This window comes from Fukomys damarensis, unplaced genomic scaffold, assembly GCF_012274545.1.
Source record: "Fukomys damarensis isolate Sample0158 unplaced genomic scaffold, DMR_v1.0_HiC HiC_scaffold_16, whole genome shotgun sequence".
Classification (NCBI taxonomy): domain Eukaryota; kingdom Metazoa; phylum Chordata; class Mammalia; order Rodentia; family Bathyergidae; genus Fukomys; species Fukomys damarensis.
Genome location: NW_022900928.1, coordinates 63,338,313 through 63,358,459, shown reverse-complemented (window position 1 = coordinate 63,358,459; position 20,147 = coordinate 63,338,313). Strand labels below are relative to the sequence as shown.

General features: G+C 37.0%; 1 protein-coding gene across 8 annotated transcripts in view; it reads left to right on the top strand.

Annotated features, from left to right (window-relative positions):
• Positions 1-20,147, top strand: part of Cadm1 (cell adhesion molecule 1) — a 331,083-nt gene that overhangs the window by 244,535 nt on the left and 66,401 nt on the right. For all 8 annotated transcript variants that reach the window (XM_033764354.1, XM_033764352.1, XM_033764350.1 and 5 more), the window contains exons 2-3: positions 12,321-12,467; positions 14,028-14,180. In XM_033764354.1, the coding sequence (XP_033620245.1) occupies positions 12,321-12,467; positions 14,028-14,180 (300 nt within the window). The remainder of the gene's footprint in view (positions 1-12,320; positions 12,468-14,027; positions 14,181-20,147) is intronic.

Genomic DNA, 20,147 nt, shown 5'->3' with positions numbered 1-20,147 from the left:
GTGCTATACATTGAACCCAATTTCTAATGTCCAGTCCTCTGCCTACATCTCCTGTGGGCCTTCTGTTTTTCATCTGTGGTGATTTTATTTTGCAATTTAACATAAATAGTTGATGAAGATGTTTTCATTCAGTGTCTGCTTTTTAGTTAGCTTTAGAATAAAATGAGTAACAGCTACATCTCTGAAAATTTAAGAAAGATTCCAGCGATGATGAAAGATCATAAAAGTGTCCCAGTAATAGGGATTACATACATGGAGATGATGCTGAGGGAAGATTTGGAAAAGATCGTAATCCTTTATTTAGCATTTTTGGAGCCTAAAAAATACTTTCATGTGCATTTCCTCACTTGAATCTCCTAATAACCCTGTAAAAGAGATGCCATTTGCCCCTTTAGAAATGTACAAGCAGATTTAGAGTTTCTCCGTCAGACAGCTTGGAACTGCAGCAGAAATTAGTTTTCCAAGTCTCATAGTCTCACAGTTCTCCTTTGGTTCCCTCCTACCAGTGAAAAACAAGTCAAGGGTAATGTCCTTATCACTTAACCTCTAATTTCAGTGATGATTAATCAGCAGCCCACATTTGGACGATACTAATCAGGTTATTTTATGATGGCACAAATTTGGATAGTGATGTGTATATCTTACTGATGTAGGCTTTGCATCAGGGAATCAGCAAGCATTGGAGTAGAATCTGGAATCTCTTTGGGCTACTGACTTCTCTTATGCAATCCTTTCATCAAACTCTGGCTTAACAGAGCTTTCTAACTGAAAAGTATTTCTCCCTTGACTCAGCTGATACCAGCAACTCAAAAGCCCAGAGGTTAAAGCAAACACCTCTTGCTTTATAACTGACAGGCAATACAGTGAAGAACTCACCAATAAGGATCTTAGTCACAGAACCCAGTTTTGCAGCTAAGAAATTGTTGTTTCATATAATAATCCAGAGCTGCTTGGCTTCCTGGTAGGAGGTGTAAGTTGAATGTTGTGGCGTTATTCAGCATGATGATTATCATGGATTTACAGCTGTTTCTTAAACAAACCATATCACACACATTTGGAATACTCTCTAGAATAAGGATATGAAACATCTATCTCCTCTCATTTCCCCATTTTCTGTTTGTGGTAATGTCAGTTGAAGCTGAGTCCATATCTGATATGTTCTAACTAATATCCTTACTTACTTGTCCTGTCAGCTCTAAGCTTTAGATTTGGAAGGTTTTCAGTGGCTCTTGTTGGCAGAAAAAAAATGAACCAGTAGATGGAGAGAAGCTGCTACTACAGCCAAATTTCAGTCACATAGCCTGTCAGTACTAATGAATGCCTTTGAAGCAGGTACTATGAATTCCTGAAGTTGGAGTTGAGCTGCCTTTTGAGTCTGGATCATTTGGCTAAACAGAAATCTCTCAAGATACAGAAGACCCAATATTTGGGCTCTGAGTATAGAGCTTATTCTATCAGTGTCACATATTGAAGCATTTGGATTGCTAGTAGTTGGACTGTTTGACTTCAGGCTCTTTTCTATGCTGAGTGTACTACTTTGGTTTTATTCCCAAGTCATATAAATGAGATACTGTAGATTCTTCCATTGGTTCCCCTCCCCACTCCTTTGTCATCATAAAATTTGATGTCTTCCCAGCTACCTCATTAATGTGAAGTAATCATTACTAGTACCATATCTAAAGTTAAGCAGATCTATGTTAAGATATTAATTCCAATTTATTTAACACGTCCAAGTCTTGTCTTCTCTGTTTAATGGAATGAAAGTAAGATACCAAACCACATAGGATTGTTGTAAGGTTTAAGTGAAATAATGTAAAAATAAATAAATAAATAAATAAATAAATAGGTAAATAAAGATAATGCTTGGAACATAGAAAAGATTTTTAAAGTATATTAGCTATTGCTATTATGCAGATGACTTAAATAATGCCCCCTCCCAAATAACAGTGAGAGTTTTCTTGATGTTAAAAAATTAATAGTAATAAGCACTTTGGAAAAGAAATAATTTGTTTTTCTTGCCTCCAGACTTGGAGAATAGCAACCATTCCCCTTTTATTCTGTGTGTACAGTAATTATTGTTACATGTTATAGCCTCGTGATCTTAAATAATTTACATTAATTGTTAACTTTTAAAACCCTGCCGGCAAATGTGAGGAAAAAAAAATCTCTAGCTTTTATTGAGTTGAAGCAAAAAGTGACCCCAAGTTTAATCATGGTCCCTCTTATCAAAAAGTAACATGATACTAAATTGGGTGCTTAAAAGCAAGGTACAAAAAAATAAGGAAAATACATGTGCCATCTCCTTTGAGATTTAAGATTGAAGTTCTGGAGAAATTCAATTTTAAAAATTTGATAGCAGAATAGCTAGTAAAGGTGAGAGTTGTGAATAGGGGACACCTCAGATAGGCTCTCAGCTTAGGCAAATTGAGAAGGATCAGTTAAGCAGAAGTGACCACAGCAGGGTCAAGTCATCCCACACCTTTGAACCTAAAGTTTTCTTTTCATATGGTTAGGAAAAGTCAGCATTGTCTTTTTCTATAGAGTGAGAGTGTCCTGGAGGCCATTGCAGTGTATGTAGTAAATAGCTTGGCCACTAACTTAATATTTGTGCCTTCATTTGTGATGGTCAAGTATTTTAATAAGTATTTGAGTTTTCACCATGGAAGCCTTTTGTTTTAGTTGTGACTAGCTCGTGGCTTAACAAATAGAAATGGTCCTACTATGTGAACTAAAAATGAGATTTCAGCTGATTTTAGGGCCGACGGCTTCCACGCTGGATGATGAGACAGATTATGCTTTATCAGCTAACAATTGCTACTTGCACTCCTCATCCCTTTCAGGATGTGGTTTTCTTCCCCAGTAGTCCATGCTTATGGATAGCAGGATTTTGTACAAAAATTTTCACCTGCAGAATGTTGCAGTTTTCATCTGCAAATATGTCCCAGCGAGCATAATATCATATTATCAGTTCATTAGCAAAATGTCTGGTGCAAAGGATCAACAGTTGGCTTTGAGCACAGCTCCATTTTGTCTAAAAGAAATTTAACATATTTTGAAATGCTAGAACCCCAGCCAGCATGGAATTGTACTGCAGCCGTTCCATCTGAAGCTGTTCTTTTCTTCTTTTGCCATAAACGACTATCACAGAATCAGATCCATTGAGAAGAAACTACTTGCTTTGCCAACACAATTAGTTTTATAAGAAGCCTCTGTTTTCAGATTGTTGTTCTCCAAAGTCCAAGCTGGATGACTGCAGTTATTTTTTAATTAATATTTTTAAAGAGCCCCCCCTTTCCCCAAGAGCCTCTAAGCAGATTTAGCTGGCTTAAAATGGCTCATCCACAAGGTGATTTCAATGCCATCTCTGAAACAAATGTAACTGAGAATTAGGGGGTTCTGTTTTTTCCCCATCTCTTTTAATTTCCATAAAATCTGTCCACTGGGGGGAGTTTTTCTTCTGGACTGGGCAATGTTTTCTCCAAAAATAAAAACTGCTATCTTTTTGATGATTAAAAAGAATATGCAACCTGTCCAGCTGTGAAAGGGAGTGAGGGGAAAGGAAAAGCCTGCAGTTTTCACTTGTCGGTGTGAAGAGCAGAAGAATCTAGTGATCATTATTATCTTTTATGGTTTCCTTTGTATTCCTGTTTCTTTATTGCCATTAGCTTCTCTGATAAGTGAATTTTAATGGAAAAGCTAATTCAGATCTTCAGGTTTAGTGGCTGGGTATCACTGCACATAAACATTCCGTAGGGTGGATTATACCTCTTCCTTTACAGGATCAAGCAGCTTAGACCTTAAGCATCATAATTGCTTGGCCCTTTTAGTGGTGTAGGCCCTGATTAAAAAGTCCTGTTGAGCTTAGAATCCTTTAAAGGGAAGGCTGCTGTTGAAATTGAAATAATGCAAATGCTGACTCTCTGTTTTCCTTTTGTCACACCTCCTTGAAAAGTGTTCCCACATCTAATCCATATTTTCCTTCACAAAAGAGTTCATCCTATATGTAAATATACGCTGGACTGTGCTTGACCTCAGTTCTTCAACCTTAATGCTGAAAACGAATAGACATAAAGGTAAAAATAGCTTGGTGCTTACTCGTCTGTGAAAGTTAAGACTCCAGTCACCTTTGGTTTGGAATAGTATAAGGGAGCATGCTCTTGGGAGCGAAATGCAGAAATAACTTTTCTTGCAACTGAGATTAAATAAAGAATTTCATGGGGACAAGAAAAACTTTACATAATTCTTTAGAGTAACTTTTTTCCTATTTTAAAGCCAAACTACTTGACAGTTTCTAAGGTCAAGGTGGAATTATCAAAACTCTATTCACTAGGTAAGATTTGTTGGCTTTAGATCTATCAAAAACCCAGTTTGGGGACTATGAAGGAGAAATCTTGCTGTGCTATTTCATAGCTGCCTCTCCCTCAAGGAACTTCAAATATGAGGGATAACTGGAAGAAATGAGATTTGCAGAAGTGTGCCTTTGTGTCCCTCAGTGTGGTTGATGTGCAGTTGGCCCCTGAGTAGAGTGCATTGTGGTGAGCCACCTCTGTGTGCATCAGTATTCTTGGCTGTTCTCCCTTAGCATGCATTTTGGAGTTAAAGGTGAAATTCCATCTTTAACCCCCTTGTGGTTGTCTGAGCAGTGATTAATGAACTAGATGTGATTCCCTGCAGACCTTTCAAAGGGTGGATGAAGGATGGAATCTCGGCCTTTTTTTTTTTTTTTAAACAGAGCCTTTTGCTTAATACAGCTTTTAAAATTAATGTCCTTTTTTGAATGCCAAGAAAACAAAAGGAATTTCTCAGAAGTGTATGGAGCTTGACACAATAGTCCTTAATTGGTGTCAAGGAGATGTTAGGATGAATGGGAAAATGCCCATTTAGCTGATAAGACTGAAAAGTAGAACCTTGTTATGAGCTGTCATCTCAACGTGTATTTAAACTATAGCAAAACTGAAACATATTTGCCATATAGATCATAATGACTCCAAAGGAGCCATTATACTCTATTATGTAATTACATAATCAAAGCATGCATAGTAATCAGCTTTTGGAATTCAATGCTAATCAAACATACCTATACTATGTGTTTAAGCTAAAATAGAGAACGTTAATTTGCCATTAGTCAACTAAACAAGAGTGTGTATACAGAATATTCATGAACAGCTTAATGTTGTGTCAGATATTTTTTTGTTTTGTATTCAGGGGAAATCAACAATTTTAATTGAAGAAAAAAAAACAGAATGATCACTCTTCCCCTTGCTGTTTAAAATTTTGCCTCACCTTTTACTGATTATAAAAGATTAGATTAAGTTTAGTATTTTTCCTTCCATAAACTCAAATGATGCAACAGTAATTATATTATAGGGAAATCTCGTGCAGTCGTGACCATCTTCATGCCATAGCATGCAGTGTCATAAATCCTCCATAAAACAAAGCTTTCAAAACAAGAGAGGAAGAATAAACAAAACTTGAGCATATATTGCTTCTGTAATGAGAAATCAATATATATATTACTTAGAAATACCAGGATGACTGAGGGAAGAGCTGTGGCCCATACTTTTGACAGCACCCTGTGATTTTTAGGCATTTCTTCTTCCTGGGCCTGGGTGTCTTGTCTTTATTAAGAGGTGATCTCTAGATTCCTTTTGGTTCTGTGGATCTTTGATTCCAAAAGGGTTCTGTAAAAGATGGTGGCACAAATGACATAGGTCAACGTCATCTGTTCTTGTGCACTTACTTATTTGTGATTTGATTTGGCTTATTTTATCTGTAAGACTGTGATCTCTGTGGTTGGCATTCTCAATTGTTTTGACTATTGAGGAGGCAATCCTTGTAGCAGACAATCAGCCTTTGACTTTACTGTTTGGGATAGCAAAACATGAATGAGGATCAGAAAGGTTAGCAGAAGCTTTGTAAACAACAGGCAGATTGAATGCTTTTGATTTTTAAATAAATATTCAAATATTCACCAAGGTTGAAATATTGCCTCTCTTTGAAATGAAGAATTGTGTTTGTGTTGAAGAAGTCTCACCCTTGTTCTTAATCCATAGTTGACAAACCCCTTCTTTTGGGCACTGACTCACTGTCTCTCTTAAGTATTGGCTGACTAAAAATGTTACTGTAATGTTTAAATGGGACTGAGTTCTTTTATCAAAAGCTTTCATGGCTTGAACTTCAAATAATTTATTTTCAAATTACTTTTGCTGTAATTCTTATTAATTCAAATAGGTTTCTGATTTGACATAAAACTGTAAATGCAGGGAACAGTTTAATGAATTGAAAGATAGGATTGAGTCTTTTAAAGGAAATGTACAGAATATGCTGACAATAATTGCTTAGATAGAAATCAAATCTTAATGGCTTTGTTAATGATTTGTAGTGCACGCTGTGTTTATGTTGACTAGGGAGAGCATGTGCAGTTAGAAAGATTTTTTCCTCCAGACTTCAACAGAATCTTAATCTTTTGTTGCTTTTTCTGAAAAGTACTCAGCCCTGTGCTAGGTCTTGGAAAGGTGAGCAGGAATTGTGATGCCTCTGCTGGTGATAATGGTTTGTTGTTGTTTTTGAGTAGAGGTAGATGCTGTTCTTCAGAGTTGAATACATCCTGAACAGGGTGTAAAAATAAAGTACTATATTAGTGAACAAGGTGACAGGCCATTGGAAACCAAAGGCAGAGAAGGCTCACAAATAAATCAAAAACAAAGTTTCCTAAAACACACAAGTATTTTGATGCTTTAAAAATGTCTAATCTATGGGCTGGGGATGTAGCTCAGAGGTGCAGCAGCCCCTGTCTAGCAAGTGTAAGGCCATGAGTTAAATTCCTAATACCAAAAAAACCCAAAAAGTAAATAAAAGTTTCAAATTTAGATACCTTGTAGAGGGTGAGAGTGAGGAACTGAGATGTTCAATTTGTGTAAAATTTCAAATATATATATTTCAATTATAGTGGGATTTTTTTTCAGCTTTAATTGAGTTTATTGGTACATTTTAGGGATACAGTACAGTTACATTCATTGTTGGGATCTTGTACCTCTACATGACAAGTCTTAATTCTCATTTTTTCCCCTTACCCCTGCCCTCCCTTCACTCCCTCCTCCCCTCCCCATCTACAAACACTTTATTTTTATCTTTTCATTATCTCACATTTTTTTATTTTCCCTTATTACCCTTCCCCTACTATAGTGGGATTTTTAAGGTACTAACTATATCAGTCACCAGTGGGACGCTTCTTTCTTTTTTTTAGTCTATCTGTGTTTTGGGTTTGAGTCCTTTCTTTGAAAATGATGTTTTACTTCATTGTTATGTTCCATCTTCTATAGAGTAGGGGGGCAGCGGGGGTGGGGTGCTAATGTGATTTTTGCTACTGAAGGAACACGTCAGAACTCAATTTGCTCTCAGTCTGGCTAAACTGTCATCCCCAGTTAAGGGTCGTAGGTACTCCTTCATGTCAGTAAGAGTTTACAGAGTTGCCATAGCATAAACTGATTTCTCTTTTAACTATGACTTGCCCTTTTATTATGGACTTGACTGGAGAGACTCCCCCAGTGTAAATGAAGTGCTTTATTTATTAAGAGCCAGGCAGTAGGGCAAGAGCTCTCAGTGCTGGCAAATGCCCTCCATGCTCTGGTAATAAAGGCTTTCTCTGGGGGCAGAGTGTGCTGTACACTGAAAGAAGAAAGCAGTAGTAAACAAGGTGTTTTACATTCAGGACAGTCTGTCTCTCATCTTGAAGTATGTAATTGTGTTCTGGAAAAATTATGGAAATAAAAAAATCAGAAGTTGCTCATAGGGAAATAGACCTCTTTAAAAACAAGTAAATATTCAAGGCATTGCCAATAGAACCTTGGCAACCAATGCTGATGTTGTCTGGTAAGAAGTCCAAGCTACGTGGGCAAAGAACCTGACAGAATGGGATTCAGACACCAGTTTGGCCACTTGACAGAATTACATCAGACAACTGACTGAAATCTGTTTGAGCCTCAGGTTTTTAATCTTTAAAGTGGGGATACTGCGAACTCCAGAAGTTTGAGGGGAAAAGTGTGTAAAGCAGCTAGCATGATGTCCAACACTGGAAGACAGTGTGTTCTCTATCCCATTTCTCATTTCCAGTTCTTGCTTTAAGATCTGCCCCATCTCCTCCCCCAAAGAGGGCATATTGTTGATTAAAAGGACTCCAGTCGATGCAATGCTGTTTCCACGGAGTTTATAACAAAATGAGGTTTTTAGGAAAGAATCCACAAGCTACATTCATTGAAGTCTGAATAAATAGATTTATGTGCCAACTGCATCTCTACCTGTACTCCAACCCTCACCAACCTGGTAGTCATCCAAATAAATTTTTACCTTTTTTGTCTAGTGATGAATGACCCAGCAACTTCTAACTTACTACAGGATACTTACATATGAGTAGCCTCTCCAAAGCCAGGGTTTTATTTTTAGAAGTTATGGGGCAAATCTGGAATTTATACAGAATGTATTTCCATAATATAATAGTTGCTGGTATAAATTAAAATCCAGTTTGATTCTGCCTCCTAAATCTTACCATATATACCAATTAGCAATCAAAAATGTCTATATATGCCATTGTTCTATTCTTAAAATAAATTTCTTTGCTATTAACAGCCTTATTTAATGGCTACAGTATATTGTACCTGATTGACTGGGGGAGCAGAACATGTGCTATTTCTGCCTTGCCAGTATATCTACTAATAGAGTTTTAGAAAATCAGAAAGGTTTTGTTTTTTTAACATGGATTCTTTAAGAAAGGCACCAAGTTGCCTCTTTCTATCCGTCTGCTATACATCAAATTTTGTTTTATAGCAATCTAATTGTCATGATATCTGTTTCAAGGGGAAATTTATCAAGTCACAGTGCACCCTTCTGTTTGGAAGAAATATTTGAGGATGTGAGCAGAAATTATTTTTACATAAAGGCTTCAGGCAGTTAAGAGTACTGACATACATACCATATTTTCATCACTGTCATTCACTTCCTTTGCCTCAAATAAATAGGTCATTATTATCCCATTGCAGCCATCTTATGGTGCCTCAAAGTATGGAGCTCTGTTTAATATAACTGCCATCTAGCTGACCCGTATAATTTATTGGTGATTTTTATAAAATGACATCCTTGGGCCACCACCATCAGCCAAAGCACTTTGATATCTTTCAGCAAAATATTTTATTACCACACAATTTTTTTAGCGTTAGCATTATCACCATGTTAACACAACTACACGTTGGCATGTTCTGAGTTGCTGGGTTTTCTGTTGACCTTAATAATTAAATAATAATAATAATACCATGTTGATGATATTACTATAGATTTTTTTAGAGCACAGCAAGGGCAAGAAATTGCAGATGACAAAAATTTACCTGAATAATTTGCTTCATAATGACACATTAAAACTGTCTGGTCTTATAATACCTAATTAAAAATACAACAAAAAATGGTTAGATTTTATAAGAATAGACAGAAAGCTCGGATTGTGTTTTATTGCCTTCATTACTTAAAACAAAAAGAATGTATGGTCAGGGCCAGGGATTTTTAGCTCAGCAGTTCGGTGGCCTGCCTCGCAAGCAAGGACCCAAGTTCGATCCCCGGTACCAAAACACAAACACACACACACACACACACACACACACACACACACACACACACACACACACACACCAAAACAAAACAAAAACCCCCCAAAAAATGTATGGTCAAGTCCTCTTTGCTCCTATCTTCTATATAAATGCTATATAGCCTTAATATGAACATAGTATACTCCTCTCAGAATATACTAGCCTTGGATTTCAAATAAGGAGCTAAAATTAAAGCTTATAGTTATTTCCACAGGAACTGTTCTATTAGAGGATAATTGAATTGCCAAGTGACTTCAAGTCCCAGTAGCTTCAAGATAGGGTAGTAGTTAGCATCTATGAGGCTCTGTTTTACTTTGAAAGGATTAATGCCTATCACCATGCAGCCTTTTCTCATGTATCTTTTGTAAACTAAAGACTATCTGTATTGCTAACAGACATTCTTTAGATTTAAGACCCTACATCCCTTTGCCTAGAACCAATTAAGATCCCATTTGGTGTTCTAGTCTCCTGAAGGCCAGTCCTGTGACCCATGACCTGAGGCAGTTAAAACACTTGAATCGTGCCATTTCATTTTTTCTTAATTTTCTTACTGGATTGTGTTACTCTGAGACTTCCTATACACACTTTGGTAGGGCCAAAAAATTCCACCCTGAAATTGCTTGATTGGCGGGAATTCCCGTATTCTTTTCTCAACTCTGGGAATAAACTACTCCCTCCAGCTGGGTTCTGAATTCTGCATTGTCACAGTAATCCACTAAGGGGGAAAAAAAGCATCCTTTCCTTTTTTTCTGATCACTTTTTCTCTATGTTGTTATTTTGTAACACCGTTCAGCCTACTAAGCTTCTTCTACTGGATCAAGCTAGGGAAAATGTACCCTCTCACTCACTGAAAGCCCTGTGGGCTATATCCTCACACCCAGGTTAATTCTCTGAATCCTAGAGCTCAAGGTCAGGTTTCATTTTGGTTTGTTCCTTAAGCACCAAGAATTTTTGTTTATCTGTGGCTCTAATAATCTTTTTCCCTTCTAGTTTCCCCTCTTCTAATCCTCTGCCAGGGGCTAGTCTATTTCTAGGTGGATTTGGCTTAAAGCCATCTTAGACACCTTTCTCACACTGTCCCACTGTGTCCTGCCGAGAAAGGATCCTTCAACAGAAATATGATAACAAGTGGAAATCCTCCATTTATTCTAATTACATCTCTACTTATGCGTCTCAGTTTTTTTCTTAGATTAGTATTTGATCTTTGTGTTGTGATGTGACAACATTTTTTTTAAGGAGTGAATAAGCCACCCTGAATTGATATATAGCAGCTACATAGAGAGCTCCTGTCTTACAGTGGGGGCTGTGATCCTGTTATGTGCATGCTTGTATCCTCAGTACTCCCTACACATTGTAATGGCTTAATAACTGCTTGGATTTGAGGTCCAGAGAAATGATGATGATGATGATGATGATGATGATGATGATGCTATGATGATGGCGACAGTAGCAACAGCTACCATCTATTTACATTTCGGAGAAGCTAGACAGTGCTCAGCTCTCTGTATCAGCTCTGTGAGATAGCTTTTAATTACTGTCCCCATTTTCAAGATGGGAAATTGGCTCAGGGACTTTAAATAATTTTCCTGATACCACACAGCTGAACAGCAGCTCCCCCTACACATACACACAGCTAAAAAGCAGCCCCTCCCTTCCTGATTGACACATACAGCTATGCTTACAACTCCCTTTTTGTTCTTCCATGGGGGTGAGGAATTGCAGCTTCTTTAAGATTGGGCTAATGTCATTTGTGTCCATATTCCCTGCTATGCCAGGTGCAGAGTTGAACAATTGACAGTTGCTTCATCTTTTGCTTCTCAATTGAACTCTCCTCCTGCTACCTTATGCTGTGGATCATTTAGGACATTTATGAGGTGCCCTGACTGCTGTCACTAATCTTAGAAGCAACAAACTAGAGCAGATCTAGAGATAAGTCTTACATCGGTAGATCTGAAAAGCCTTGACTTTTTGACATGTACTAAAAAAGATTTTCTAAATGGCTAGAGGGGGTGTTCTACAGTAAAAGGCAAGGGTTCAGAGCTGCCTGGGACTTGAGTGAGTCCTGAAGGTGTGAGAGTAGAGGAACAAACTCTCAATGGTAAGCCTTCCCTAGATTTTATTGAGACCTCAAAGACTCAGTCAGTCCCATCCTCACTCACACAGTGACTAAATGAACTGCCTATACATTGGGAGCGTTGACTTCCACTAACAAGACAAGATTATTTATCGAATCTCCTACTTCTTTCTGTCAAGTGGCCTCTTGAGTTTTCTGTGAGGTAACCAAATAGTTTAGCTCAAGGACATGTGAGCTACTCTTGACCATATATGCATCTTCCTCCCCCAGCTAGGAAAACTTTAGCTCCTGACAAAAACCAGTGCTATGACATTTCCAATACCTCCACAGTCTACTGTCCAGCAGTGCAAAATACTAGAGGCTGGGACTTTGGCATTGCAATCTTTGAGACTGTCAATTCTGGGTTTAGTTGTATTTTGTCTCCAGATCGGCCTTAGTTTATTAGACTCATTTTATGAATTTGAGAGAAAGATATTAGAGCCATACCAAACGTTACTACTTGTGCTCATTTTCTGATACACTTCTCATTTCTTATTTTTCATTGTAATTGATCCCATCAACCAAATTTTAGTTGATGGAATTTTTTTTCTGACCTTTTTCTCCCTTTTTTAAAGGTGATGGACAGAATTTGTTTACAAAAGACGTGACAGTGATCGAAGGAGAAGTTGCAACCATCAGCTGCCAAGTCAATAAGAGTGACGACTCTGTGATTCAACTCCTGAATCCCAACAGGCAGACCATTTATTTCAGGGACTTCAGGCGTAAGTTTCCATCCCTATCGTATTAGACGGCAACTTTTTCCTACATGTTGTCTTGATAAAGAGATTGCTAAGGCTACCTTTTTTTAATTTAATGTTAGATGCTTAAGGTTTAGTCAATTCTTTAGAGGGAAGAAGAGACAGGCAATCATAATCTTTCTACTTAATAGAAACCTTGAACGGTCCCTTTTAAAAGTAAGGCAGTCTTACTTTGCAATAGGAATTGATTGTAGTAATTCAAGGTGAATTGCAATTGAGTCCCAAATACTTAGCTGACACAAACAACTCAAATAGGGTAAGGCAAGGAAAATATAGCATTCTGAAAGGTAATCTGTTTGGTTTGAAGATTGGAGTTTCCAAGGCAATCTGTGCCTAAATGACAAAACCAAATCTCTCACCACCGCCTCTGCTATATATATGGAGGTATTCATATGCTGAAATCTTTCCAAAAGTATTAGAACAAAAGCTGATAATGGAAACTAAGGTGTATATAATAGAAATGGTTCAATTGGGTATCATGGTGTGACAAGAACAAGAAGTAAGTCTTTGAAAAAAAATTGTTATTTGAGAGTATTGGCACCTTAACCAAAGCAAATGGCCAGCATGTCCCTTTCTCTTTACTTGTTACTTTTCCTCCCTAAAAGCCAGGGATATTTGTGACCCATGGAAAGAATTGATAAACCTAAAGAACACTGGTATGGATGAGGGAGGATAAAAGAAGAAAGCTAGCTTCCTATACTTAAGCTGAATTTTGTGACTGTGGACTAAAGTAGCCTTTACCAAAATTAATAGACTTAAGAACATTTGAAATAAATAAGAAGTCCATATACATTGCTTTCATAGCAGTCCTGATTTCCTGCTTGATATCTAATCAGTTTCATACTGTGAAGCTGAAAGTAGCTAGAGCAGTAGAGGACCAGTTTAAGGTCTTTGTAGGCCTTAGACCATCAGTGTTTGGCAGCTGCACCTCAAATTATATCACAAAAATTAAAGTGCATCCATGTTAATAGGACTATTTTGTTATCACATTTTAAATGCTTTTATTTTGCTTTGGAATTATTAATGATTTTTAAAATTCTCTTTTATAATTTGGAGCCACTTTTTATTTAAAGCCTTGGGGTTTTAGAGGCACATTAAATGCTTGTAGGCCCTTGTTCCTAAATTTGTGGTGCCCAAAGGCTAAGAAGGGCTGGCAACCTATGTCAGGGAACTCAGGATCTCAGGATTTCCCTTCTGTTTTCGTTTTGCATATATATGTATGTATGTAACCACTGAGCTAAATCCCCAGCCCAATTTAGCCTGTCTTTGATAGGAACCTGAAAGAATTTATGAGTATGTGCTGAGACAGTGCTTGGAATTACACCCAGTGGGGTGTGTGTGTGTGTGTGTGTGTGTGCGTGTGCGCACTCACACGTGCACCCGGCATATGTGTGAGTTTACTTTGGATAAGGTTGTTTGTTTTACATCCACTTATTGCAGAAGCTCAACTTTCTCTTCACCTAGTTCAGGAAAATACACAGTTGTCATTCTCACAATCACTAACTCCCGTATTTTGTTTCACAGCTTTGAAAGACAGCAGGTTTCAGTTGCTGAATTTTTCTAGCAGTGAACTCAAAGTGTCGTTGACAAACGTCTCAATTTCTGATGAAGGGCGATACTTCTGCCAGCTCTACACTGACCCCCCACAGGAAAGTTACACCACCATCACCGTCCTGGGTAAGAAACATGTGCAGTTTTTTTTTGGGGGGGGTACTACCAGATGGCTTCCAGCTGCAAAGAAAAAGTTAACAGTGAATTTCACCGTTCCAACTTGTTTTAGGAAGAATCACTGCCCATCTTGCTGAATTTTAAAAATAGCCTATTTTACCAAACGCTCTAAGGAATGGCAATCAGCAGTCTTTAAAGATTCCACCTGCTCTTGGGTTTCAAACCTCAAACTTCAGAAGCAAAGATCAAGAGAATTTAGAGCCCTCAAATGAATCACTCACCACATGAAATGTCATTGCTTCTACTAGGATTTTTTTTTTTTTTTTGCCTTCTGTGCAGAAGCAGGGAAGATAGGATCCACATCTGTACCCCAGGGCAGAGCTCTGTTATGAAATCTGTGTCATGAGTTTTTCTTCTGAGTTACATCCTCATTTTAATGTTGCTGATCTTGTTTTCTGTGGCTTCATTTATTGCCTTGTTTATTGCTTATAATCTAGATTATTCTACCAAAGTCATATCCCATGCACATACTTTGCTACAAAGCACTGCCATTGAACATAAAAGAGTTAAGAGCACCTTAACTGATAATAAGTAAAGAACTGTTGACATGCTGTTAGGTACACTCAAGTGTCTTCATTTATGATTGCCAGATTGTAATTTTCAGCAAAATTTCAGTAGCCAAGTTTCTGTGTTTATATTTTGATATAGTCAGCAGATACATCTGGGCTGAAGGTGGTCTGAATTAGTCACCTTTTAGACAAACATACTCCAGTGCATAACACAGGATCTGATCTGGATTTTTGAAAATAAATTTCCAAGGACATACAGGATAGCGTGAGGCCAGACCTGTGATTTACACCTTCAGGAAGATGATGAATCAAAGTCTATTTGAGGTGGCAGACTAAAGCTTTTTGGTGTAATGATATGAAGATTAAAGAGGAAAGATAAATATGAAGGACATTTTTGCTTGGTGTGTGCACATACATGTATTTATGGATGTACATATTGAGCTGCTGCCTGATTACTTTATTTAAACACAGCTGTAAATGGGAAAACACATTTTTATTCAATAAGCTAAAACAAGGCTCCCCCAAAGCTTACATATATGCTCTTGATAAAATAAATACTGATTTTAGAAAGCCATGTTTAAAGTCTGTTGATACATATTCTAATGTGGTTTGTGTTTAATGATAGATGGCTTTCAGGTATACTTTTATGTCAGTATTGTGCCTTTAATTCACATTAGACCTACAGAAATAGTAAGCACGCAAGATTTTGCTGGAATAATTATTCTGGTGTTTTACAGATATACCAAAATTCACAAGCATGAATTTTAAAATTTTTCTTTCTGCTTGCTTGGTAAAAGTAAATGAAAACAGTCTGCTTTTACAGTAAGTAATTAGTTGCATAGACTTCAAATTGACTACTCTTTGACTCATTATCATTAGTGGCATTTCCACAAAAGTGACAGTAATAAAAAGGAATATGTGTCCAGTATTTTGAATTTTCAGAATATTTTACCACTAGTATCTTTATGATATCTTAATTTCAAAGAACAAAAATGATAATAACAGAGGTTAGCCATTCTGTCTAGGTTACAAACTTACTACAAATGGAAGGAGGAAATGAATATCCTAAAAGGCACCCACATGCATGCAAAATATCATAGGAAAGTTTTCAGTTTTTATACAAAACTGAAATTCAATAAGAATCAATAATCTGGGTTAGTCACAGTGCTGCGCACCTGTAATCCTAGCTACTCAGAGGGCTGAGGCAGGAGGATAACAAGTTCAAGGCTGGCTGCGGCAACTTGAAAAGATCCTATCCTAATATAAGATTTTTTTAAAAGACTGATAATATAGCTCAGCATTCCTTAGGTTTAATCCTTAGTGTCACCACCCCCTCCAAATCACAAATGTGAGAATTCTAAATAGACCTTACTGTTCTCTCAACTTTTGTGTCTTCTAGCCTGTGTTGTTTTCAGTTAAATCCTGAATGCTGCTATTACAAGATTTTTTTCCCTGAAGGTGTACATCTTTTGTTTTCAGGAGTCTGTCTGACCATTGGCAAGAAGTTACCACCTGTCAGTTTCCAGTATCTGGTACATTTGATTTTAGAACCACTGACTGAACTGGACTAGTTTGACTATGAATACACCCTGTAGTCTTGGGAGCCAACATACCAACTCTAGACTTTAGGGGGGCATGATACCTGTAATCCCTTTGGAGGTCTCATTATTCCAGAAGTAATAACTTCCTGCTTGTATTTTATAGGAGCATTAACTTAAATATACTTGAAAGTAGTGCTAGTAGATGTTCCTTCTGCAGATATTATGCATTCATTTAATATTCTTCCTATTGAATTTACACTACACCAGGAAGCCTTGACAGAGTAAAATTGTTGTCATCAGTGTTTGAGTCTTTCATATTCCAAAATCTGACAATTTTCCCTGATACTCATGTATTCAAACCTTCTTCCTAAGGTTCAGAGTTTTCAGATATTATAATGAATGAAGAAGGATGTATTAACATCTTTTTTGCCATCTACGTTTCTCTGAAGAGGATTCTATATGTACTTATACAGCTGTCAGTCTTCTTGATAGGTTAAAGATGTTCATTTTAGTGCCTATGTCTATTATTTGATGCATTCATCAAAATTTGCAACATAATTGTAAGATATACAAAGATGGGTATTGTTAATATCTGTGCCATTCTGTAGTTGCTACTATGTTTAGATCATGTCTGTGTAAAAACTGAAAACTCTCCTATGATATTTTGCATGTATTTGGGTGCCTTTTAGGATATTCATTCCCTCCTTCCACTTGTAATGAGTTTGTTTTTTTCTTTGATACCTAGTGTAGGTATACTGCTATTCAGGACAGCAGATGAATGGGAGAGAGAAAACACTGCTCTAAGATTCCTGTAGCTACCAATGACAGTCGCTAATATTATCATCCTGTCTTTCTGAGATTAGTGTTCACTCTTAAGATTTCAGGAACAGGAGAACCTAATTATTTTAAAGAATCTTAGAGTGAGATTTTATGTACTGATTAGCTTTAAGACTCATCTTTTGTTGTAATTAATATGAGTCATCTTGATATTGCTAATTTTTTAAAATGTTGTAGGCGTAATGTTTATAATTTGAGGTTAGCTAAGAAGAACCTTGACATTTCATTGCTCTTTTCTAGTATTTCTCTCTATGTGATTTTCATTCAGGCTTTCATCTGTATGCACCTCCTTAGATCTATCTTTGGTTATTTTCATTATTGGCTGCAGGCAGTTTTTACTAAATATGTCTGTTTAGTAGACCATGTATAAGTGTATTCTCTGGTTAGCAGCAGTTTTAATTCATTTTTCTTATAAATGGATTTTTATACTTTACTAACCTCTTTTGTATTGGAGTAGACATTATGAAGTTAAAAGAAAAATGGGATAGAATTAATGCACCAAAATAAAATTTTTTCTTGCCCAACCTTCTTTTTTTCAGAAAGACAGATTTAAATCATCTCATTTATATTTTCCAAAGCTTTCTTGCTCTTAAAAAAAATCAGAGAGAAGTCAACTTGAAAGTATCAGAAAAACCATTATAAGTCACATTATCAGATTTTATTTTATATTTGTAAACTGAACAACTCCTGCTATACTTGCCTCTTCTTCTAATCTTAACAAAGATTAGATATACTGGCCACAATCTTGAGAAAAACTATTCATGGACTTAGGAAAAAAATCATTCAGCTATTTTTCAAAATGATGAGCTCAGTAACAATTCTTTTATTCTTCTATACTGGGCATGTTTTTCAACACTTACGCAGTTTTCTACACTTTCACATTGGCTATAGAGTTAAAGATGTTGCCAGTTCTTCAGGAAGGTAATCCTAGGATTTAGCATTGGTACAGGAGTCACCATTGTTCACAGAGTTTTAGGTTGCATCTGTTGCCACAGAGGAGGAATTAATAAGGCTAATAGCAAACAAGAAACCTGGGTGAGGACTTCGCTGCCAGTCAAGCTGTCCATCCCCCCAAAATATGAAAGAGCTATTAGTGGCTTTTCCTCCATGCTTATCTATACCTGGCCCTTTTCATTTCCTGACTTTGAGCCAGAAGACATTATTTGTAATGTGGAAAGAACACACCATGTTTATTACCAAAAAGAGGTTGAAAAGAGATTCCACCGAGAGAAACCATTGCAGATGAGCATGTAGTGGAGGTTCAGAGAAGCCTGGGGTGAGGAGTATTAAGAATTCTTCAGGCTCATCATGAATGAGGAAAGAAAGAAGGCAAGATACCCAGGGACACACACACTAAAACAACTACCAACTACATATGAGGTTAAGTTCCACTGACTTGACAGCAATCTGTAGCAGCCTTTTAACAACCCATGGAGGTGTCTCCATTTCGAGAAGTTGCCCAGGTTTCCGCAGAGTAACCATCAAACTGTCTGTCAGGGTGTAAAAAGATGGGATCTAATTATTCCATTCTGTAGGGATTTCCAGGATTGCCAGTAATTTTAACCCTTCACCTTCTGTCATAACCTACGAGAGTCACCTTGTTCAACTTCATATCCCATCAACTCCATTACTTAGTTCTCAGTTAGTTACTGTTACAGTTCTCACTGAGAACCATTGTATATGTTAACACCAAAAATTATTGTTATGACTCGATTTTTATTTTTCCTGTGTCTTGAAAAGACTTAACTGTTCTCTGACTTATCATTCCTCCATTTGTTTGAACAGACATTACTACATCTCTTCCTCCTTAGTCGTTTTGGTCTGCTTGGGTTTTTGGTTTTGGGGGTTTTATTTAAATTTTGAGACAGGGTCTCTAGTTCAGGCTGACCTTGAACTCACTATGTGGCCCAGGATGGTCAAGAAGTCACAGCAATCTTTCTTCCTTTGCCTCTTGAATGCTAGGATTAAGGCATGTGCTGCCACACCCCAACAGGGTAGCTGTTTCCTTTTTTTTCTTTTAAATCTCCTATTATACTGTCCTTTGTTGCTTACCAATGTCTTGTTTTTTAAGAGTTGGACAGTCTTTCCTCTGATTTGATCTAACATTAACAATCTTTTCAGTATTCTTATTATACTATATTCAGAATGCAGTAGTGTTTGCTGATCCTAAACATCTACTCTCTCTCTGTATTCCCTACCCAAGGTCTAGGTATGTGGGATGCAAATCTGTCACCTCTCATGGATAAATTCTATAAGGAAACGAAATCATTCCATCTCCATGCCACTGCTTCACTGTGTCTCCTAAAATGCCAACAGACATGGGGCTCCAAATTGGATATTAAAGTATCTCTTTCGCTTAATTTTTTAAATGTAAACTAGAATCTCGGCCATCTCACATTAGCAGTACCAGTTGAGCAAATATGTTGTTTTCCTTGTACACAGGGAACAAAGAGGAATGCATTTACTTTAGCAGTCATACCCCTCACTACAGTACACTATCTTGCTGAGAATGTGTGCAACAAATCATTTTATTTTTTTTCTTTCATTGTTCTCACTAAGAATTTTCAATTGCTTCAATTCAGTGTGCAAGTCTTCCTGTGGACAGAATTTTCACAGTGGACTAGAACAGTTGGAAATCCCAAATACATGGTTTAATCCCATAATTTATTGAAGGGGTATCAGAGATGCATTATTCAACTTGATCATCAGGATGGCATGTTGATACATATTTAATTTCTTGTTTCTCTTCTGAGTTGAGAAACTTATTAATCATAAGTCTCAGAACTGCCTTGGCTTATTCATGATGGCCAGGACACATTCTTAGATTCACACTACTGAATTCAGTATTCTTACTGATTTTTATTTCAAGAGGCTCAGTCATGATGTAAGGTTGCACCTTATATAAAGTTTCACTGTCAACTCAGTTTCATTAAAAGTAAAAAAGCTTTTGTCATCATCATCACCAACATCATATTCTTGACTTGCTATTTAGTATGTTAGTCCCAAATCTTTTATTTTGACTATATATA